General features: G+C 41.2%; 1 protein-coding gene across 1 annotated transcript in view; it reads left to right on the top strand.

Annotated features, from left to right (window-relative positions):
- LOC128619996 (inositol polyphosphate 5-phosphatase K) overlaps positions 1-22,974 on the top strand; it is a 36,710-nt gene extending 13,736 nt beyond the window's left edge. The window contains exons 3-13 of the mRNA XM_053644579.1: positions 445-552; positions 847-955; positions 2,737-2,853; positions 8,516-8,691; positions 9,199-9,310; positions 10,667-10,776; positions 10,857-11,067; positions 11,161-11,298; positions 14,503-14,568; positions 14,722-14,826; positions 18,039-22,974. Coding sequence (XP_053500554.1) covers positions 445-552; positions 847-955; positions 2,737-2,853; positions 8,516-8,691; positions 9,199-9,310; positions 10,667-10,776; positions 10,857-11,067; positions 11,161-11,298; positions 14,503-14,568; positions 14,722-14,826; positions 18,039-18,458 — 1,672 coding nt within the window. The 3' untranslated portion in view covers positions 18,459-22,974. The remainder of the gene's footprint in view (positions 1-444; positions 553-846; positions 956-2,736; positions 2,854-8,515; positions 8,692-9,198; positions 9,311-10,666; positions 10,777-10,856; positions 11,068-11,160; positions 11,299-14,502; positions 14,569-14,721; positions 14,827-18,038) is intronic.
- The last annotated feature ends 1,433 nt before the right edge of the window (positions 22,975-24,407 follow it).

Genomic DNA, 24,407 nt, shown 5'->3' with positions numbered 1-24,407 from the left:
TCTCCATTAATGTTATTGTTCTCAAATTAAGGATGCGGTTCTGCATTAGTGGTGTTGTTCTCCATTAACAGTCTCTATTAATTGCATTGTTTATGTTCTCACTGACATTGTTCTTTTGTTTGTAATATGGTTCTTTGGTTAATCATTTGATTCTCTCATTATTGACCACAATTGTTTAGTTCTTTAGATAATAAGATAGTTATTTGCATTGATGTGTTATGTTGTGGTTCTCATTTTAACTGTGTGGTTCTCTCAGTAATAACATGGCTACTGTTAACTACACACTTGTTATTTTGTGGTTCTCCATTATTGATATGGAATGATGTGGTTCTCCATTAAAGGCATGTTTCACTTGTTGATGGTGGTGTTCCCCATGCTAATGGAATCCTCCTCTCATTATTCAAATTGGTTCGTACTTTAATAGCGTGCTTTTCTTGTTTGCAGGGTTCACATCGTCACGTGGAACGTCGGCTCAGCGATGCCACCTGATGACATCAGCAGCCTTTTCAGCCCAGGAGTCAGTGATGGGAGCACAGACATGTTTATCGTTGGGTGAGACGGTTTGGTTTTTCCCCACCATGTCATGCTACGTGTCCAAACCTGCCGCTGGAGACATCTGACTCACTTTCCAATGCTAATCTGACACGCTTCTAAAATATAACGCACTCTTAAAGAGCTCTAAATTGGTGGGAGCAGGTGCATTAGCCTGAAGGGTTGGAAAGAAATTCTCCAGGGTAGTGAAGTCCTGTAGGATCAGGGTTTGTTGACTCTCTGAAACTTTGCTCTTTGTCATTGCCCTGATGTCTTTCTTTGTCACATCCTGTCTCTCTGTTTCCCCTCCGTCAGGCTACAAGAGGTCAACTCTATGATCAATAAGAGGCTGAAGGATGCTCTTTTCGTAGACCAGTGGAGTGAGCTGTGCATGGACACACTCGGCCGCTTCGGTTACGTGCTGGTCAGTGACGTGATGATTCTAGAAAAATGTCAGCAGTCAGGTCTAAAAGGCTCAGCCCCACTTCCAAGAACTTTGTCTAACACAGGATCAATATTTTACATGTTTAGTGATGTCAGAATCCTTTGTATGGAAAAATATTAAATGTTTTTAGTATGAACATGTGAGCCTTAAGGTTATCTATAAGCTAGTGCGCTCCAAAACAATGACAAAATTCACATTTAGAAGATACATGCATTCAAAATGTACTGTCTCTCTCTACCACCGATACGTATCAACAGTTGCAGACATCGTTCTGCACTTCGGCTTCTCGTCAGATTTTCTGTAAAATCAAACGCTCTCTAGACTCTGAAGTGTCCCGTCCCCAACAGTTGTAACTTTCCTGGCTGTAAGGTAGGCTAAATGCTATTAGCTATTTAAAAAGTGGGAGGAGCCACTCGATGTGTCCTGCTCTGACTTTCTGGTTCAGTGGAAATTACGCCAACACATCGAATAATACCACACGTTTCAAGGCAATTCACGGGGACTTTAACACAGTGTTAGTGTTGTCATGTCTAACATAATAACTAATACCTGATGCTGACACAGTTACCACATCTTTCTATTTTAATTGTTAGCATCCCAAATGTGTTCACGCTGATTTGGCCTTCTATTTGTGAACAATTATGGAATCGTTTTTGAGAAATATAACTTGGTAAAATTGCACTAGCTTTTGATAACTGACGAAATAAAAACCATTCTTAAAAACGATACAAGTGAAAATTTGGATCCTGCTGAACACTTTTGTAGAGTTTTATCCAAACACAAATATTTCCTGGTGTGTCTGCATACACCATAGGTGTTGAGACAAAATGCGTTTGTTTGTTACTGTACTGTATCATGGAATATTTTTGTTGAAAGTGAGAATATGTGTGAGTACTGAGTCAGAGGACGAAAAATATTTTAATATGTTGTTCCTGAGCTGCTGTGAGTCCATCAGGTGATAGTACTTCACAGTCATCATTGTGTCCAAGGTGTCAGTTTGTCATTGGCAGACCATTAGTATGCATACATCATACATCAGCTTAGATAAATCAAACATGCAAACATCTCAACAGGCACAAAATAAGTCAGACTGCAGGTGATCGGCAGGAGCCACAGCCAATCAGGTTAGAGAGAGAGATAGAGAGAGAGAGTGAGCATGAGAAAGTTTTTAAAAAAGGGGAAAGGATTCAAGACTGATCGAGTTTTAGCTTTCTTCTTTTTTTCTTCTCAATTTTATTTAGATAAATTAAGCTCGTAAACAGAGCCATATAATATAATTTGAAAACTTCAATTTTAAATCATATTTTCATAATATCAGTGTCAGGAATGCCATATAGTATACAGTATATAGGCTTTGGAGAACGCTGTTTCTTTTCTACTGTATACTTTAAACTCTCTAACCCTAACACTAACAACACAGGCACTGAACATTACTGTTCCCAAATTTTAGGCTCCCATGAAAAAAGTAGAGCCTCCCCCGCTTCCTAAATCCCAATTCAATCCTAAGAGCAACATAACAGGAAGGCGTGCGCACAGCACATGCCAACCTCCTACTACAGTGTTACATGCCAACCTGGCAAGAACATAGTTTACTAGATTGTAAGATCATTTTTCTCATGCTAAGTATTTTTGAAAGTTTATGATTAGTCTGGATTAAGTGTGTTCGATCAGTTTCGGACGTAAATTCTGCTCAGATCTCAAGCTGTTGAAGCAAATGATAATGTGTGAGATCTGAGTGCAGCTCCTGTTTTGGCCTGTAGGTGGCGTCTCAGAGGATGCAGGGGGTTTTGCTGCTGGTTTTCTCCAAGTTTTGCCACTTGCCGTTCCTGCGTGGGATTCAGACCCAAAGCACACGAACCGGCCTCGGCGGCTGCTGGGTGAGTCAGGGAACACGGGCATCATCGGGTTACAGTTTATTTACATGCAGTGTTGGTCTTGTGGGAACAATCTACAGGTCAGTCTGATTATTTGTTGACCTTCTAGCATCTATGTACTTTATGAGCATTTCTGCTGCCTGTGTAAAGTGGGCGGGGCTAACGTTGGGTAACGCTCGTGTAAACTTCGTCCTGACCAACCCCAAGGCGGACACTGCGTTCATGCAAGACCTCCTCGAGTCTGAGCAGTCAAGCAAGATAAAGCTAACCTAGCACATATAGCCTACTGTGAAGGCTGAAAAATCTGAATTTTTTGCACCATTTTGATTAGCTTTGATCGAGTGCTTTAGCTGTCAATCTAGCATAAATAATAGAACATTAGACCACGCCTACCAGGACTGTTCTCAGATCAGGCTGATCAGCTGGTGTTTAAACAGTGTTTTATTACATTTCTTTCCTAATTCTTACTTTTAAACTCTAACGGATGTGTAATATAAACGCAAGATTTGGATTATACCAACATTTGAAGAGTATTTCACCACAAACATACAGATATGTGACAAATTAAAGACAATAATTGTGGCTCTGTTATGTTTGGGAGGGGGAGGGGGTATATATTTCTTTGCCGTGGTTTGGGTCCACTTGTCATCTTAGATGGAAGCGTCATTGCAAATCAATACAAAGTTCTTCTGACTGATCACCTTTTTTCCTGTAATGAACCTTTTCTAATCTGGCGGACATGGCTTCTTCCAGGATGACTCTGCCCCCATCCAGGGCTCACCGAATGGTATGATGAGGATGAAAATGATGTAAAACATGTCCTATGGGCTTCACACTCAGCACATGTCAAGTTGAAGAATATGAATGGAGATTTCTCCACCACCATCATCAAAACACCAGCTGAGGGAAAATATTGTAGTAGAACTGTATTTAATGCTTCACTACCGATTCAAAGACTTGAATCTGTGCCATGAGCATCAGCGCTGCTCTGGCAGCTCATCGCAGCCTGAAATCTCACTAACCCACATTGTACTGACTTTAATTTTAATTTGTAACTATTTCTTATATCATTTCTGCAATTTGATATAACTTAGAAGTGGTTATATCAGTTTATTTCTCCACCACTATGGTAGCTCTGCTCCTCTCAAATGTTTGATGTTTAACATCAGAGATGTGTGTTAGGCTTTGACCCTGGTGTTTAGGAGGATCTTTGATGATTAGTGCTAGCCAGAGAGAGAGAAAGGTTAGGTTGGGTGTGTGCTTATCTGCGTGTGTGTGTCTGTGTGTGTGTGTGTGTGTGTGTGTGTGTGTGTAGACGTCACAGGGCTCGTGTACTGATGTCGTCATGGCTCCAAGGTTGTGCTGCAGTCTCCTTTGAGCCGTGTGCAGTAGGGCACAGCAGCTTGTTTACACACACACACACACACACACACACAGAGGCAGTATTTTTAACCACCTAGTGTATTAAACAAAGAGTGAACACAGTAAACGATGAGCATGATGAACGTATCACTTTTCAGCATGTTCAGTCAGGTCCAAACGTCTGCGTCACTCCTAACAACTGTTATTATTTAATTATTAAAAACAACACAGACTTACTCGACTGATGCCTACAGTAGAATTCAAAAACCCGTCATGTAAAAATGCCGTTTTGCCGGACGAGAACTCGTCCTCTGAAACTGAAATCTGATTGAAAATACTGTTACGTGTTTGTGAGCGGTGTGTGAGTGATGTCCCTCAGGGAATACAGCAGTCTTCTGTTCTGTTCCACTCCATCAGTGCTGCATTACGCCGACCATCACATCACATCACAACCCAGAGCCCTTGATTATTAACAGCAGCCCATTACATTTTTGAAACATCTGAACGCGTCATCCACCTCCACAGCTGACAGATCTATTAGTTTAATGGTAACACTTAAGGCCGTTGTTCATATGACACTTTTTAATGACAATAAAAAATGATAGTCTCAAACTTTTTGCAGCCAGAGACCATTTTAACTGTAAAATACAGGGTGTCCCAAAACTGTCCAAATATACGGGACTATGTATGCCAGCACCACGTCGGTTGCACCTTCGTCAGCGGATGTTCGTGGACGTCCACTTCTCGGTCGGTCTTCAACACTTCCAGTCTTTTTGAATTTGTTAATAAGTTTGGCAGCAGTTTCGTGTGTGATGTTCTCGCCATGTATCCTGTTGAAGTCCATCGCAAGCTTGTTATGACTTGTAATGACTTGTAATGATCCCAGCCATGAGAACGATTTCAATACGTTCTTCTTTTGTCAACGGCGTTCTTAAAGGATATCTGAAAAAAAAAATTATATGTAATATACACTAATTATGAAATAAAAAGTGTTAATTTCCCCTATGTATGGAGACTTTTGGGACACCCTGTAGATTCCATGGATCCCATCAGTAGGGGTCACTTGAAAGACCTTTGGGTGGTTGTGAGCCAGGCAGATCTGAGCATTCTGAATGCTCTGCAGAGGAGATTTTGCATATGAAGGAAGATCAGCGAGAAGAGTGTTGCAGTAGTCATGTCTAGATATTGGTAGAGCTTATATAAGTATTTGAGCAGGTTTGAATTCTTCCGATGTTATAAAGAGGAAATCTGCAGGATCTAGCGATGATGCTGGTGGAATTGAAGTCCTTCATCTAAAAGCATGCCCAGATTCTTAGACTGTGAGGGTGTTGATGATGATGGACAAGCCAGCTATTCGCTGGGAAGTGTTTCAATTTAGTTTTGTCAAGGTTGAGTTTTAGGTGATGGATCGTTCCTCCAAGTAGGGAGATGTCAGAGAAGCAGATCGATATCTTCTGATGGAGGAAAAGAGAAGTAAAGTTGTGTGTCATCTGTGTAGCAGTGATAAAACAAAAAATAGTTCTGGTCATTAAGCTCAGTATTTTAGCATAAAAGAAGAACAAGAGTGGACCAAGTACTGAGCCCTGAGGGACTCCAGCAGTAAGACTCTAAGGTGATGGGACTGAACTTCTCGATGCTGCATGGTAGGACTGATTGGAAATTCAGCAAGTGTGAAAATGAGGATCTGTTGAATGACTGGCAAAGGCAGCGAAAGGGTTGGGAGGGTTACTTTGAAAATTTATTCCGTTACAGTTACAAATTTCTTGGTCATCAGAAAAATGTCATCAGTAACATAATCCAAGTATCACAGTATGAAAGTTTATTTTTGGATGACTTCAAGGTCACATATGTAAATAACATCAAGAGCAAAGCAATATGATCTAGAGCGTATGGGGTCGGGAAGCTTTTTTTCAAAGAGACTTTAAAAAAAATTTTTTTTACATTTTTGGTTAATGCATTTTTTCAAAAGAGCCATTGCAAAAAATAAAATTTTACTATTATAAAAAACACAGGTTTTCATTTGCATTAACATTTCAATAACAGTAACTTTATTTAGGTCCATAGACAACTCAAAAACAAACAAATATGCAACAAGCAATAGGTTATGTTGCAATGTGGAATTCAGGAATTTCCTTCTTCAGGAAATCCGCAGATAGTTCAGTTGTCATACATGACTTTACATATACTCTGTCAGTAAAAGGTTTTCCTTGTCTTACAATCTCCAATGAGCCAACGTTCAGGCTTCCAGTTGCAGCTTGCAGCTGTTGTCCGGCTTGCGGTTTTCATCGGCGCTCCGCACACGCCTTCCTTCGGCTTCCCACGAAAGCAAAACGTCTCTTAACAGCTGATTGTTTTAAACGAGGCAACACGTTCTGTGCAAATCAGACACAGCAGAGCAGCAGAGCTTTCAATAAAGGCACATGTGTCAGTCCAGTCACTTTGAAATTTCTTTTCGACTCAGGACATCTGCTGCTATTGTCAAGAACTGTTTGACGCCGAACTCAACAGAGCTTCACCTTCACGCGTTCGCTGAGAGTAGGCTAACGGTTGAGAGGCAGGAATTTGGCCAATAGTTGCTGCAAGCCTTTTAGCCTTTTTTGACCAATTGGTGTGGAAGAAAGCGGGAGTTACAGAGAGGGGTTAAAGCAACGCAAACATGCGCACACATGATGCAGTATTAGACCATAAGCACATCATAATGAAACTAAAGCCAAATCCGGGACATTTTCTCAAAGAGGAAAAAGAGGGCGTATGGTCTCCCTACAAAAGATGAATATTTTGGGTTTTTTATTTTTTTTATTGTAATCCTGATAGTATTCCCTTTTATTTATTAATTTTTTTACTAAATGTACCTGTTATCTGATTACTTTGTTTTTTGACGTAACTGTAACAGATTACCAGTTTTTTGTATCCTGATTACGTAACGCCGCTACATGTACTCCGTTACTCCCCAAGCCTGGACAGCGAAAAGGGCAAGCAGGATGAAAATGTAGAGGTCTCTCGGGCTTTTCTTCAGTGGTTGCAAGAAATCCAGTCTCTGTCAAATACATAGCCTTGTAACCAGACCGCTTAGGATCCAGGAACTCGTTTTATTTTTGATATCAATACAGCTGTCTGAGAACCTTACATTTCAGGGTTATGGATAGGAATGTAAGGAGAGAAACAGGCCTATAGCTTACACATTTACTTTTGAGACATTCTGCTGAGTAATAAAGTCAAGCGTCACGTCATTGCTAGTTTTGGCCACAAAATGGCCGACCAGAACTACACTAGCCATCAGCCCTAGCACATCACGTGACCTATTGACATACAGATTACTAACACCTGTTTTGTGTTTCACTAATTAGTAACACTATTTAAATTCCAGCTTCTTTGTGGTTCATTGTCAAGGTTTTGTCGTGTGAGTCTCATGTATGTATTATACCACGTTGTTCTTGCTCTCGCTATTGTTTCTGTTTCTCAATGATCCATGCTTCCAGTTCGTTCCTTTTGTTTGTGTGTTCCTTAATAAATACCTGCAGTTGCTATCTGCCTCTCGATCCCTGTCACAAAGGCCTTCAATCATGTATTGGCCTACGCTGAAATTGTAATATATGCAGCAATGATTAATTCCATCCACATCTCAATTAAAGTGCACTTTATTTTAACAGACCAAAACATGTTTCTCATAAATCACTCCAGAGATTATTAAAGCTCTGAGTTTATCAGGAGTCTGACTCTCTGTTTTTGTGAATGTGAGAATGATTCTCTCTCTCTCTTTCTCTTTCTGTCTCTTTCGCTCTCTCTCTCTCTGTCTCTCTCTCTTTCTTTCTGTCTCTCTTTCTGTCTCTTTCTCTCTCTCCATGTCTCTCTCTCTTTTTGTCTCTTTCTCTCTCTCTCTCTCTCTCTCTCTCTCATTCTGTCTCTCTCTCTTTCTGTCTCTCTCTCTTTCTGTCTCTTTCTCTCTCTCTCTGTCTCTTTCTCTCTCTCTGTGTCTCTCTTTCTCTCTTTTTGTCTCTCTCTCTCTCTCTCTTTGTCTCTCTTTCTGTCTCTCTCTCTCTTTCTGTCTCTCTCTCTTTCTGTCTCTTTCTCTCTCTCTCTCTGTCTCTCTCTCTCTCTTTCTGTCTCTTTCTCTCTCTCTCTTTCGTTCTGTCTCTCTCTCTTTCTGTCTCTCTCTCTGTCTCTCTCTGTCTCTCTCTCTCTTTCTGTCTCTTTCTCTCTTTGTCTCTCTTTCTGTCTCTGTCTCTCTCTCTCTCTCTTTCTGTGTCTCTCTCTTTTTCTGTCTCTCTCTCTCTCTCTCTCTCTCTCTCTCTCTCTCTCCTAGGGAAATAAGGGTGGGGTAAGTGTGAGGATGATGATGTACGGTCACCCCGTGTGCTTTCTAAACTGCCACCTGCCGGCTCACATGCGGAACCTGGAGCAGCGCATCGAGGACTTTGAGAGCATCCTGCAGCAGCAGCAGTTCGAAGGCGGAGCTGCCGTGGGCGTGCTGGATCACGAGTGGGTGGGGCCAGGGGTGTAGCAAAGAGATTATTTCATATTTTTTCTAAAGCACTTTTAAAAACAACAAAATCTCAGACTAAATCTCTGTACACTGAAGTCATATTGCTCTGAGATGACGAATTTGTTTTGAAAAGTATTATTTGGAGAACTTTGGAGAAAAAATGATCACAACAAGACGATAGCCTTATAAGTTTGGTTTAACTGAACTATTTGACGAGAATGGTTTTACATCAACCACACTACAATGACCTTTAAAGGACCCTATATGAAAATGAAATATATAGCAATATTAAAGGTTTATTTATTGGAATGCATTATTTATTTTTTTATTTTACACTAGGATATATTTGAGTCTTTGTTACAGCTAACTACCAGTAAGCGTAGTTTAACTACATTAGCATTTATTTAAATAGTTTGAATAAAAATGGTCCGAGTAAAATTATGCCATGACTCCAAAACCAGGTCTAACGTTGGGCTCATGACGTGTGTTCTCTTTCTCCATAGTGTCGTGTTCTGGTTCGGTGACCTGAACTTTCGCATTGATGACTACGATATCCACGTGGTGAAAAGTGCAATAGAGAACAATAAACTGTATGTGCTCTGGGAGAAAGATCAGGTGAGGCCTCTATGACTCTCGGGTTTCTGGAACGACTGATTTCAGCCCCTTAGAGAGCGGGAGAGTGTACAGTTACATGGGTTTCTTTTGTAGACCGAGGACATGTAACACTCATTCTGGACATCATCAATGAGAAGGAGTATCTGATACGATACAATCTACTCAATAATAATATGTGGTATAATAATAGAATATACAGTTGTAATTTAATAATAATATGATAATAATCCTCTTTGTAATGGATGTTGAAGTTGATTGCAGTTCCTTTTACCTCCACAAGAGTCCACCTCATCACCACATTTTTGGTCTTAACAGGTCCGGGATAAGAACTGCAGCGTCGCTGTGTGCAAAAGTTTGCACACCCACGGTTTCAATGTTATGTTTGTTCAATGTGTTTTCCTTGCAGCTTAAAAGTAACTGAGGTTGAATAAGCAATTTTCTTTATTTGCGAGCTCAAAAGTAAGGATGTGTCGAGTATTATTAATATGTTTTTTAGTACTCGTTGATACCGGTACTAATACTGAGACAGAAATGAGTAATTTGCTTAGTATTAATCAATCAGGGGCCTCATGGAAAGCTCTGTTTATTTGGTTGCTGGCACATGCTGCTAGCAAAGAACTCATCAGGCTAAGATTTATGTCAAAGATGTTATAGCGTTTAAATAACATCTTTAATAGGGAGTGCAGTGGTGGCCAACCTGAGCACGCAGACCAGTATCAGTGAATATGGTCATTAAAAATGAGCAAAAGTTCTTCACAGAGTGTCTCATTGCTCTCACACACAGTGATGACCACACTCACTGATCCTGTTCTGCTCTCTCAAAACGGCCGTCCTCATGCTCTCGATTAAAGATACCGTTGAAACACCCCGAATATGTTTTATGATGCTGTTTTACGATAAAGATGCTCTAGTTTAGTTTAGTTTGCAGTCTGCTTTACTTCGACCATTAACTGTGAAAAATGTCCAGATCGTTGGGATCAGAAATACAGAAAATATTGAGCTGATGAAGGAGATAAAAGGATATGAAAATATTCAGGGAGACCGACAGCCCTGCTTCTAAATTGCTGCTACTAATGAAACGTTTTAGACGAGTGAGAAATTGCAAGGCATCTAGAAAACCTCGAACATTTACTGAACAAGTTAGACAAGTACTTTAGGAAGCTGGAATATGACAGTGAACTAGTCTTTTTTTTTTTTAGCTCCCTCGTGCTTGGAGTGGATTTTTCCAGTTGCCTAGCAACGGCATTGTTGTGACAGTAGCCATGTAAATGTCCAGCATTTCATACCAATCCACCTCTCATATAGAATTTAAAAACACTATTATTATACGTTTGCAATGTTGTTCTTGTATTTCAGCTCAACATAGCGAAGAAAAGCGAGTCTGTGATGGATGACTTTGTGGAAGGCCCTCTGAATTTCCCACCGACCTACAAGTTTGATGTGGGAACACACACCTATGACACAAGGTGTCTATATTTCTGTGTGAACTAAAGCAATTTTGACCATGTTGTCGTTATTGACACAAGTTTTTCTGTCTGTCTGTCAGCACTAAGAAGAGGAAACCTGCTTGGACAGACCGAATCCTGTGGCGTCTCCGCAGGACGGGTTCCCCCGTGCCGTCCCACAACTCGGCGCTGCAGCGAGGTCTTACCTCGTGGCTTGGTGGGGCCACACGGGTCACGCAGAGCTTTTACCGCAGTCACATGGGCTACACCGTTAGCGACCACAAACCTGTCTCTGCTCTTTTCTCTCTGCATGTGAGACAAAACAACGATGTTGAGTCTTAAAGACATTTATATAGAAGCCAGATGTTTATACAGCTGTGCTCTAAAACATTTGTGTCTCTACAGTTTCCCTTTAAGCTGGATATACCATTAGTCGAGCTTGAGGTGGAAAAGGAGTGGACCAAAGTGTCGGATGCGACAGCTAAGTTTACTATAGCATCGGGTTTCCAGAGAAGTTCCTGGGACTGGGTGGGATTGTACAAGGTAAGAAAGAATGCAATTCATACGCCGATCAGCCATAACATTAAACGTGAATAACATTGATGATCTCGTTACAATGGCACCTGTCAAGGGGTGGGACATATTAGATAGCAAGTGAACACAAATTGCTGAAAAAGTTGATGCTGCTATGATAGAAAGGTGTCAGCGTAGCCGCAGACCTGTCAGAGTGCCCATGCTGACCCCTGTCCACCAACAAAAGCGCTTACAATGAGCACGTGAGCATCAGAACTGGACCATGGAGCAATGGAAGAAGGTGGCCTGGTCTGATGAATCACGTTTTCTATATGGTGCGTGTGCGTCGCTTATCTGGGGAAGAGATGGCACCAGGATGCACTATGGGAAGAAGGCAAGCAGGCGGAGGCAGTGTGATGCTTTGGGCAGTGTTCTATTGGGAAACCTTGGGTCCTGTCATTCATGTGGATGTCACTTTGACATGTACCACCTACCTAAACATAGTTGCAGACCAAGTACACGTCTTCATGGCAATGGTATTCCCTAATAACAGTGGAATCTTTCAGCAGGATAATGCGCCCTGAAACACTGCAAAAATAGTTCAGGAACGGTTTGAGGAACATGAGAAGGACTTCAAGGCATTGACTCGGCCTCCAAATTCCCCAGATCTCAATCCGATCGAGCATCTGTGGGACGTGCTGGACAAACAAGTCCGATCCACGGAGGCCCGACCTGACAACTTACAGGATCTGCTTCTAACATCCCTGTGCATGATACCACAGCACACCTTCAGAGGTCTTGTGGAGTCCGTGCCTCAGAGCACTGGTCAGAGCTGTTTTGTGGCACAACAGGGGACCTATACAATATTAGTGTATGCAGGTCATCACTGACCACTAAACTTAAAATGAACTTGGGCAGCATTGCATACACAATCCGTCATCACTTCTGTGCAGCAGAACTGTTTACCCCAGCATTATTAACAGATCACGAGTTTGAATGCCACAGCTATCCGTGGCCAAGAGTCGAGAGAGCAAAACTTGCCATGCTGTCTCTCTCTCCCCCGTGAATCAGAGTGACATTAATCAGGCGTGGGAGTCTGTGAACTCTTGTTTGCCAAAGAGGGCATTTGGTGTTTCCTCTGGCGGAAGCACATGTGGAGGAAGCAGACAGCCTTCACCGTTGTGTAATAGGAGACAGCTTGTGAGGCATGTGAGCAAATTTAGAGAAAACGGAGCAGTTTTGGTGGAAAATGATTATGTATCAGGATTTTTTCCCCACTGTGCAGTTAGATCTGATTTCACCAGCACCTGGACTTTCAGTGCTACAACACTGCCAAGCACCAACCCAGTCCGAATGGGTTACAGGTTCTGAGTTTTTGATGAGTTTTTAATGAAAGTCTGTCTACTCCCCTACATTTGATCTCCATTTGGGCTCATATTTGCCAGCCCACCTTGGTGATGTGTCCATAGAAGTAGCAGTTGTGTACAGGCTCAGTCACACGCTCAGAGCAATGAACTTGAACAAAGTGGATTATTTACTTCATCATCTTATTTCCCCCAACATACGTTTGGAGAAAAAAAACTAAAAGTTAGACCATGCACACATCGTCCAAAGTATAAATGAAGGACAGATGACAGAACCTATAGTGTTTTGTTGTTTGATATTCGCATGAACACGACATGCAGCCAGTTGAACATTAAGGACTTGAAACATTGTAAAAAATTATAAAATCACTAATGCAACTCCTTATCTCGCTTTAAGTGTGTGTGTGTGCGTGTGTGTACTTTGCACCAATATTATTATAATTACCGATGCAAAAATGATATAATGCATTGGTCAACAATAATAGTTCGATTGTCAAGATATTGATAGATCTTAGGCTTTAGCTTTCCCGTTTAACCAACAGTTGTCACGTAAATTAGTCTTATTAGCTTCTTTGCTGCTTTACATTCCAAACTTTAAGACTTATTATCCAGTACATACATAAAAAACAGTGCAACATGATTAAGCTCATATGAAAAATAATGAGCATAATGAGGAGCGGAAAGGTAACTGGACCGGCCGGCTAGACATTTTAATGACATCCTTCTGTAACGTAGGCTTATTAGAAACATGCCAGGAAAGAAAGTGCTTGTTAAATACGGCTTTATGGTGTGTAACCGACTGTCAGCACATGCCTATTGTATGCCTATTGTAATGGAAAATGTGCTTTCAAGACAGGAAGTGGTTGAAGCCATAATAACTTTGTTGCCAAACACCTGAGCAATGTGGATGCCAAAAAACCTGTCACTGTTAGATATGAAGGTAAAGATTAAGCTAAGTGGGACATAACCATTAAGTGCTTTTACAGGCACTGATTATTGCTGTTATACCTATCAGTGTGTTAGCTCATGACATTATGGTGCGATCAAGCGGAATTTCAAAACAGGGTAAAGTGTAAGGCAACATGAATATAAAAAAATATTTTTATAGGACTCAACCGTTATCATTAATAATGCTTGAAGATAAAAACATTATGGCCTACTTTTTTTCCGCAAGTGGGACGAGTAAGCAATGATTCTACATTAAAGGCTAACGGTAAGCTAGGTAATTCATTACCCTTAATAGTTAGTCATTTCGCTGCTCGTGCTCAGTGTCATAAATACCAGTTACCGAGAAACAGTGTTTTTATAAATGTAACACCCTAACCGACCAGCAGTCAGTGCGTTCAGACTAATTCTGTCAAATTACATTCAAATTCACGATTTCGAAGTTGTTAGCGATATCATTATGTCCTTCAGACATGTTGGTAAATTATTAAGAAAAGACTCAATCCAGGACACTGTAATTATGCTTATCTAATCCGTTTTCCAGGAATTGCACCATATTGAGAAACTCATGACTTGCCAAAAAAAAAAACCTCACCAAGAGCCAACGTGTAATCTTCTCATTTACACAGTGAATACTCCTCTCCTCTCCACCAATAGTCAATAGCTGGTGTGTGATGGGCGTTCTGGTGCACTATGGCTGCCGTCGCATCATCCAGCTGGACGCTACACACTGGTGGTGGTTTGAGGAGATTTCCCCCCATGCAATGTAAAGCGCTTTGAGTGCCTAGAAAAGTGCTATATAGATATAAGGAATTATTATTATTATTATTACACGACCTCTAATTGAACTTTGCATGATTGCAAATGTCATGATGTGTGTTTTAGGTGCTGTTTTATATGTTCTCTGTGACCTCCTTTCTGTCAGGTGGGATTCAAACACCACAAGGACTATGCAGCCTATGTCTGGGCCAAATCAGACCATTCTACTCAGGTAATTAAAAAAAAAAAAAAAGCACGATAAGCCTGAAAAGCATTCAGACAATCTGCTTAGTGTGTGAGCAGTTTACACTAAAGACCTTACGACGGTCGAACCAGCAAGCGCCAATATCTGCTTTGTGTAGTCGAGTTTTCGTTTTGCTTCCAGGTGACTTTTCCAGAAGAGGATTTGCCTAGAGACGCAGGAGAATACGTGCTGGGGTACTACAGCCACAACATGAACAGCATTGTGGGAATCACAGAGCCGTTCCAGGTTGAGTCGCTAAGATGTCTTATTAAATTAATTCAAATTTGCCGTCGTCCTTCATTTCATCCTAATACAAGTAATGCTTTGCCCGTGACCCGGCTGATCATAAGTTTATTGCTCGTTGCTGGACATTTACATACATGGTTTCATTTCACTTTTTGGTCAGTCACCATTTACCAGAAATACACTGTTGCAACATGGAGCTGCCACACGTTTCTTTCAATTTTCACTTACACTGTTACTGTATTTAAATTCAGCATGGAAAATCCTATATAACAAGCTATTTATTGGGGTGTAAGAGAGTAATTTAAGTATTTATACATAAGACAGCACAATTCCACACAAAACAAATGAATATGAATGTATAAATATCAAATCAGATGGATGTTTTGTTTATGTGCCTAAACTGGGCTGGTGCTGAGGAAGTGTTTATAACATCTAGAAGAAACTCATCTGAGGCGATTTTGCAGATATATCATTCCGCAGGCAGCTGTGTTCGTAACCACGTCCTTGTAAGTTTGATTTTTTCCCCTCACTCTATCACTCACTTTCAGTAGCCGCTTTATCCTGGTCAGGGATGCCTTGGATCCGGAGCGTATCCCAGGAACACTGGTCATGAGGCAGGAATACACCCTGGATGGGCAGCAGGCACACACACATTCACACCTATTGGCATTTTATCTTAGCCAGTCCTCCTCCTGGCATGTTTTTGGGCCGTGCGAGGAAACCGGAGAAAACCCATACAGACACAGAGATAACGTGCATAGAAACTTCAGACAGACAATAAGTCGAGCTCAGGTCCCCACTACACTGCCGTGCTGCCCGTTAGCTGTCTTATTAGACGGTATTTTATTGAGAAGATTCCGGAGTGAAAAGCATTCACACCAGTGATGAAACACGAAATCCAATACACGACACAGTATTGTTTTTCATTAGTGACATGTAGAAAACGTACCACGTTGAAAGGCAAAACAATCATCAAGGGATTGCTTTCGCTTTTTTTAACAGTTAAACGCCGACTTCGTGTCCGAGGTGAATGTAATTTCCTGCTACATTTTACTTTCATCAGTGTGTTGTACTGTATTCATGCCAAACTGAAATGCAATCACTGTCCAATCACAGCAGTAAGCTGTACTCAGGGGCGGGGCTGTAATCAGAGAAGGGGTTATGGGCCTAAAAGCATCATTTTACAAGAGGCATATAGGAACGGCCTTTATAGTTTCTTATTGGCTCATTTTTTTTTTCTACATTCCTACTACATCGCCTGTTGAATCGTTAATCATCAAACATTTCAGAATGACTGCTAAAGCTTCAAAGTGTTATATATATATATATATATATATATATATATATATATATATATATATATATACAGTATCTCACAAAAGTGAGTACACCCCTCACATTTTTGTAAATATTCGATTATATCTTTTAATGTGACAACACTGAAGAAACGACACTTTGCTACAATGTAAAGTAGTGAGTGTACAGCTTGTGTAACAGTGTAAATTTACTGTCCCCTCAAAATAACTCAACACACAGCCATTAATGTCTAAACCACTGGCAACAAAAGTGAGTACACCCCTAAGTGAAAATGTCCAAATTGGGCCCAAACTGTCAATATTTTGTGTGGCCACCATTATTTTCCAGCACTGCCTTAACCCTCTTGGGCATGGAGTTCACCAGAGCTTCACAGGTTGCCACTGGAGTCCTCTTCCACTCCTCCATGACGACATCACGGAGTTGGTGGATGTTAGAGACCTTGTGCTCCTCCACCTTCCATTTGAGGATGCCCCACAGATGCTCAATAGGGTTTAAACCATCACCTTCACCCTCAGCTTCTTAAGCAAGGCAGTGGTCGTCTTGGAGGTGCGTTTGGGGTTGTTATCATGCTGGAATACTGGCCTGCGGCCAAGTCACCGAAGGGAGGGGATCATGCTCTGCTTCGTTATGTCACAGTACATGTTGGCATTCATGGTTCCCTCAATGAACTGTAGCTCCCCAGTGCTGGCAGCACTCATGCAGCCCCAGACCATGACACTCCCACCACCATGCTTGACTGTAGGCAAGACACACTTGTCTTTGTACTCCTCACCTGGTTGCCGCTAAACACGCTTGACACCATCTGAACCAAATAAGATTATCTTGGTCTCATAGTCCATGTCCTTAGTCTACTTGTCTTCAGCAAACTGTATGCCAGCTTTCTTGTGCATCATCTTTAGAAGAGGCTTCCTTCTGGGACGACAGCCATGCAGACCAGTTTGATGCAGTGTGCGGCGTATGGTCTGAGCACTGACAGGCTGACTCCCCACCCCTTCAACCTCTGCAGCAATACTGGCAGCACTCATACGGCTATTCATTGAGGGAACCATGAATCCCAACATGTACTGTGACATACTGAAGCAGAGCATGATCAGTATGCAGTATTCCAGCATGATAACGACCCCAAACACACCTCCAAGATGACAACTGCCTTGCTAAAGAAGCTGAGGGTGAAGGTGATGGACTGGCCAAGCATGTCTCCAGGCCTAAACCCTATTGAGCATCTGTGGGGCATCCTCAAATGGATGGTGGAGGAGCACAAGGTCTCTAACATCCACCAGCTCCGTGATGTCATCATGGAGGAGTGGAAGAGGACTCCAGTGGCAACCTGTTAAGCTCTGGTGAACTCCATGCCCAAGAGGGTTAAGGCAGTGCTGGAAAATAATGGTGGCCACACAAAATATTGACAGTTTGGGCCCAATTTGGACATTTTCACTTAGGGGTGTACTCACTTTTGTTGCCAGTGGTTTAGACATTAATTCCTGTGTGTTGAGTTATTTTGAGGGAACAGTAAATTTACACTGTTACACAAGCTGTACACTCATTACTTTACATTGTAGCAAAGTGTCATTTCTTCAGTGCTGTCACATTAAAAGATATAATCAAATATTTACAAAAATGTGAGGGGTGTACTCACTTTTGTGACATACTGTATATATATATATATATATATATATATATATATATATATATATATATATATATATATATATAATATTATGAAAACTATTTACAGCAAGACAGAGTTACGTTCAGCTGCGGAATGTGAGTCTATACTGTAGTTACTGTACTCTCTTCTTTACAGTCACACCATATTTATACTGTTTCTCTTCTCTGCATCGTCTTTCCTCTCTCCAACCTTCTTTCTCCTTTCCACTCTACTCTCTCACCTCCAGGTTCAGTTACCTGTCTGTTCCCCTCCTGCTCGGCCGTGTCCGTCCCACTCGGACAGCTCGGATGCGAGCTCAGAGGACGACAGCACTCTGGTCCTGCTGGCTTCCAGCTCGCGTAGTCCGAGTCCCAGGACACGCTCCAATAAACGCCAGCAACATAGTCACCATCGCAGTCACAGCCCGGCTGTACCCGCTCTTCAGTCCCTCAGTCTGAAACCCAGAGACTCGTCCGTTTCACCCCGCCAGGCCCCGAACACCAAGAAGGAGCGTCTGTTTTCCCCTGAGTCACCCTCACCCTCTCTTAGTCCTCTGAGCCCCGCCAATGGCATCACTGTCCCCGAAGCACTCGTTGCCGCCATCCTGGGGGAACACAGACCACCTCAGGGCCAGATCCCAGCCAAGAGTGGCGACTCTAACCGATGACCACACATCTGCTCTCCAAGACTTGTAGAATGCTAATACACGTGTGAGAGTCATGGTTTTTAGACGTAGCTCGGACCTGTTTCTGTGTCGCCCTGCAGTCTGTTTTCTGCACATTCATCTCTTCAAATCGGTGCCGGTTCGAGCCTTGCTATTGGGTCTCCTTCTGTTATTACAATCTGCTGTGCTCTTGAGCTTTTTGAGTGTAGGTAGCTAGCTTGTTATCTTGCTAATGTCTGGAGACCACTACCAGACGTTTATGATGAGAGCTAACCTGCTAACATGTCATAAAGTTTATTAGCTAGCTTGCTGTTGAGCATCAAACTCATCTGCTCTAACTCGTCGCGTACCTCCGATTGTAGTTTCTCAAGCTAGCTAGCTATTTTGCCAGCTACTTTTCTGAATACTGAGCTACTGTTAGCGTCCACTCTTCAGACACGAAAGTAAGCTAAACTAAGCAGCTAGCAGCAACTAGCAAGACTTAGTGCTTTCAAATGTTTAGCAACGGCAAACGTCTCTTTGTGGCCGGTGGACAGAGTGCTAGGTCCGTGTTTATCTTGGCAAATTGTTTCAGCGATCCAAGCGTGGCAGTTGTTATAGAACAGTTCTAGGCTGTTTATCTTTAAATATGTGCTAACTGTAGTGATCAACATACTTTTGTTTGTGTATCAAATATTAACATGTTCTTCCATCAGCATATGAGATTTTTTGTTACCCATGTGATAAAAAGAGACGGAGTTCACATCACCTCCACATCAGCACATGTACTGTACGGACTGGTGTAAATTAGCCGACAGTAGTTTCTACAGAGTTCATTAGTCTTAGGTATTCTCTTGAGGTCATTCCGAAAAAGTGCATTCTCCTATATATATCTGCTAATTTCCATCTTTTCCTTGTCGGTGATTAAAAGAGTAATAACAGCATCACACTTCCCTATAGAAACTATATACACAGTCAGGTCCATAAGTATTTGGACAGTGGCACAATGCCTCTGTACACCACCACAGTGGATTTAAAATCAAGATGTGATTGAAGTGTAGACTTTCAGCTTTAATTCAAGGGCTTTAACAGAAATATTTAGGAATTCCAGCCATTTTCACAGGCTCGAAAGTAATCGGACAAACTATCAATCATAAACATTAGGAATATTTTTAATACTCGGACGCAAATCCTTTGCAGCCAATGAACCAAATGCTGAGGTTCCTCCCGTGAGATGGTTTGCTTTGCCTTTACTGCGACCACGTTCAGAAGCCGCTTGTTTGTGGGTCTTTCCTTCAGTGTTGTCTTCAGTAAGAGAAAAGCAGCTCAGTTGGGTTGGGAGGTCATCGTACATTTAAGTACTAAACTAAACTAAGCCATTATTCGGCATGAGCACCCTTTAAAAATTCGCCTTTAAAAATTCATCGGTAGCCTCGGGTAAACTTCGTAGTATTTTCGGAGAATGTTTGCGGATACGTTTTTCTTGTTGTCTTCTGAAGACTTTGTCGCACTTGCTTCTGTTTTTAATAGATAGATAGATAGATATAGACTTCAGCAAAACTGTATACGATTGACTGCACTAGCAGGCTTCAGTTACTATATTCATGCAGTCACATGGTAGGTGTAACGGTCGAGGTCTGGGTATGTTATAGCTGACTAATTTAATAATTTAAAGTTGACTCACTGTGACAGTTGTGACAAACATATGACGTCAGTTTTTTTTTTCCTCTGACGTGGACTTTTCTGCTAACGTTGTCATTTTAACATTGATTTTGTAATCAGAATTGATGAGATTCTGTGTTTTTTTTTTTGTGCACTGTACATGATTTGCCAAGATACACACAGGCCATTTCAGTTTAAACACCAATTCACACCAGAGGCATTTCTAAAGTACATTTTTGCTCGCAAGTGAGACAGCCAATGCTTGTTTGACACACCTTCTCTCTTTTTCCTTTCTGTCACTCATATTGGTGCATAAATGAAGCATGTGCACCACAGAAATCAGCCGAACACACCCGATCACTTTTTCTAAATGTTAATGCTGGGGAATTTAATTTTAAATAATAATCCACAAAGATATCTTGACTGTGCATCGTGTAGTTTCATAGCAAAGTGTTTTACTCATAGATAACTAAATCGTTTGTTCAGTGTACCACGGTCTTATGTGACGTGTTTAGAAATTTTTCTGCGCATATCATCCATCTTTTTCTGACACCTGTAGATTTCGCCGTTCGTTTTCTTGATAAAAACGCCTGCCGTCCTTCGAGCTAGTAGTGCTGTGGATAGGACAGGCTAACACTAGCTCTGTATGGACGAGAAAAAAAAAATCAGACGCTAATAGTGCTGTGAGCTTTGTTCATTCTCGCTCAGTAATCTACTCATGCCTTGTGATCATATGCAGAATTTTTGTGATTTCTTTTCGACCCACCTAATGCAGGAGAATCTGAATCTGAACATTCACATCATGTTGTTGGTGTAGGAGAAAAAAAAAAAAAGCCACAAAGCCATAATCTACAGGATGTCTAGCCTTATTGTTCAATACAGCTACAAAACACAAGGTGCGCTGGTTAAACTGGTTTACCTTCTTTACTAGCACAAGTTCACATATTTATTTCTCAATTTAGACAAGTAATAATGAAGCTGGGAAACAACTGACCAGCTGCAAATGTGGTATACCAGTTTGACCGGATCAGCTTCGGTTTTGGTAGCTGGTCAGATTACGCTGGATTTTTCAGCATGGAGTGCTGTCCAGGTGAACAGGATCCAGCTTTTATTGATGTCTTACAGTAGTAAAGGTGAGTGCAGACGTTTGCATAGATTTATACTGATGCTCCCTCGTTATCACATGTAACAAAAATAAATATATTTCTTTTAAAATCACCTTTAGACACCTTACTTGCGTAAAGCCAAACGGGATACCTTACTTTTTGAGGTAGGAAAGACGAACGCTGGCACTCCGTGCCAGTGATAAGCATGAGTCTATTATAATAAAGGTATATTTTTGTCATTTTGTTGGGGGGGTGCAAACTTTTGCACTTTACTGTAGCTTCTCTCTGCTTTACAGCCAGACCCAAAAATAAATAAATAAAATGAAAGTATGGCTATAGAATAGTACTACTACACTGATTTCGAGCCACATGTAAGTTAATTATGCAACAAGAAATGTTTTACCTTCAACAAACCAACTTTTCGTCAAATGTTAACCAGCTAGCTAACGTAGCTAACATATCTAGCTAACGTTACGTGGGGGGAAAAAAAACTGTATAATGTACAGCATAAATTATATGTAATTTTATTTTTCTCTTACTTCTACTTGATCTTGATGACATTGTGTCTATTTCTCATTCACATACACTCTGTCATATTTGTGTTTTACGCTTTCCGTTATGAATTATCTGCAGTGTCTAAGCAGCGATCTCGCTTTCAGGGAGTGATGAAAATGTAACGGAAGCGCATGAAGCATCCTGTGTTTTCTGCACCGTTTCGTTTTTGGGAGTCACGTGAAGGTCGCGTGAGAGCTGGTGAGCGTTTGTTTGTTTTTTTTGTTGTTGTTTTTTTTGCAGTTTGAGAGCTTAAATACTCAGATTGTGCAAAATAAAATAAAAACGAATATCTTGGAAGACTGTGTTTTCATTTAGAGAAGTCTCTTCGACAGCATCCGAGATATTTTGTAATGAGATTCATCGACATGTTGATCTATATTCACTTTGGTTAATGGTTTTCGACTACTTGCTTATATGCACTGATGCAGAGGAATTTCACCACTGCTTCATCTCTACCTTCATCTCAATCTTAAAAAAACATTCAGGAACGTCGTCTGCATGGCTATTCTTCAAAACCTTGAGTTTCTTCTTCTTTTCTAAATGTAATCAGTTATATCTGGAATATCTGCTTTGGAAACCTTGGCCTTTGCGATGTGTTCTGGGGAAGAATAGACATCTGTCAGCAGATTGTCCGTATTTCTTCTCAGGAGTTACGTCCAGGAATTAAAGGAGTCCACTCTGAGTCCAAAGTCCACTCTGAAACACATGAAATACATCTATATCGAAGTATCTGTGGTGTGTTTAGTGATTGTAGTGCTAATTTATTAGTAGGTGTTGTATTCCTGTTAGAAGGTAGTGGTTCTGTGCCGCTCTCCATCGGCGGACATTTGTTTGTGTGATTTTTTTATTTAAAGATTGAGATGAAGGTAGAGATGAAGCAATAATTAAATTCCTCTGCATCAGTGCATATAAGCAGGTAGTGGAAAACTATTAACCCAAGTGAAAACAGACCAACACGTCGATGAATTTCATTACAAAATAACTCTCGGACGCTGTTGAAGATCCCGTGTTAATTATTGCGATGAATATGCGAGTCGTTAAAGGTGAAGATTTCCTTTCGTTTCATTTTCCTGCTTGCACACTGCGAGTTGATTTACAACTTTAATGTTGAATTTTTTCCTCCCTTGCATGCGTCAGGACGCAAGCTGTAAAGTGTGATTACTTGTTTCATTTGAAGAGCATTTACTGTGTAGGTGTCGGTGTATCATGTGTCCGTGTGTGTATTTTGTTAGATAAAGTGTTCTCATGGGCGATGGCTCTGCTGCCGAGCGGTGATTATCAAGCCTCACACCATAGCAACATCGTCGTTCAGAAAATGAAAGCAGCCAGCTACGAGGAACTGAACAGTGATACAATGATACAGAGATGTGTGACTGCTTTTGAGTAGAAAAACTGTTCGTACTGAGGTGCTCGGGGATGTAGAATGATATTTGTATCAGAAAGATTTGGATTTCAACTTTTGAACTTGCATATCAAGTGTTGAAGATGTGAACGATGTCAGTTGAAATCCTGTCAGTTCATCAAATTCAGATTTTAATTGACATCCAGACACAGGTTCTGAAATCAGAAGTCCAGACAGTAGTGAGCAGTCAAGAAATGATTGGCACGAAAAGATAGGGAGTGCCATTTCACTAAACTAACACTTCTTACACGTCTTGTCAGTGGCTAAATGATGCTAAGTGGTGCCCAGACATATATACACATCTCATAGGAACTCTCATAGAAATGGAATGTTTATTCTGTTGTTTATGGCCACTTTTATTGCTTTCGATTCAGTACCTACTGCTCGGCTGTTCATACAGTACGTACTGATCAGTATATGTGTGTAGTACGAATACAATCCGGACGTACTACATCTACCATGTTGGCATTGTCACGCGACTAACGACGTCATAATAACCGCACAAGCTTAACTGTTTTTTTTTTTTCTTGTTTAAATCTTCAGGTGTTACTTGTTGCCCAGGTGTTCCCTGATAGATTGAAAGTTTAAACGATTAATAGCTCCGAATATCTACTCTTCATTTCAGCCCTGGGTTTCAACTGTGAAGGCTGCATTTGTTGTTAAAAAACGGATAAACCGACATGAAAACCAGAGAGCTGTCTATGGGAGAAAAGCAAGCTATTTTGATCTCAAACCCAAATGTCTTCAGTGCATGGCAAAAACAAAAGAATCGGCCTTGCTGATCTAGCTTTCAGAGAGGACTGTATCGCGTGTATCCAGCCTCTCTAAAGAAGACTTAAACTGTAGAATAGAAAAAAAACAAAACATGTTTTTTTTCCCCTAAAGCTTGTAAGAGTTCCCATCTACCCCACAACAATCTGGATTGCCTGTACATCCAGTCCCGGGTCAACTCCTGGGCCTTCATGTTCAGGGCTCAGTCAAAGAGCTCCACCTGAGCAGGACACCTGTGGGTGTAGTAAAGAACTTTTGAAAAGGACAGGTTTCAGGTAGAGAAAGACACAAAGCAACAACAGCAGGAGACGCCGCTTGAGGAACTGGTCCATCTAAAGAAGTCCAAACTTAAAAGAACGTTCTTCCAAAAGAACTACTTAGCATTACAGATGTTTCCGGAAACCCACTCCTGATTATATTTACACATTACATTTAAGGCATTTGGTAGACGGTCTTATCCAGAGCGACTTACAGAAG

The sequence above is a fragment of the Ictalurus furcatus genome, chromosome 16, assembly GCF_023375685.1.
Source record: "Ictalurus furcatus strain D&B chromosome 16, Billie_1.0, whole genome shotgun sequence".
NCBI lineage: Eukaryota > Metazoa > Chordata > Actinopteri > Siluriformes > Ictaluridae > Ictalurus > Ictalurus furcatus.
Note: the sequence above shows the minus strand (reverse complement) of the source record. Positions and strands in the feature narration are given on the sequence as shown.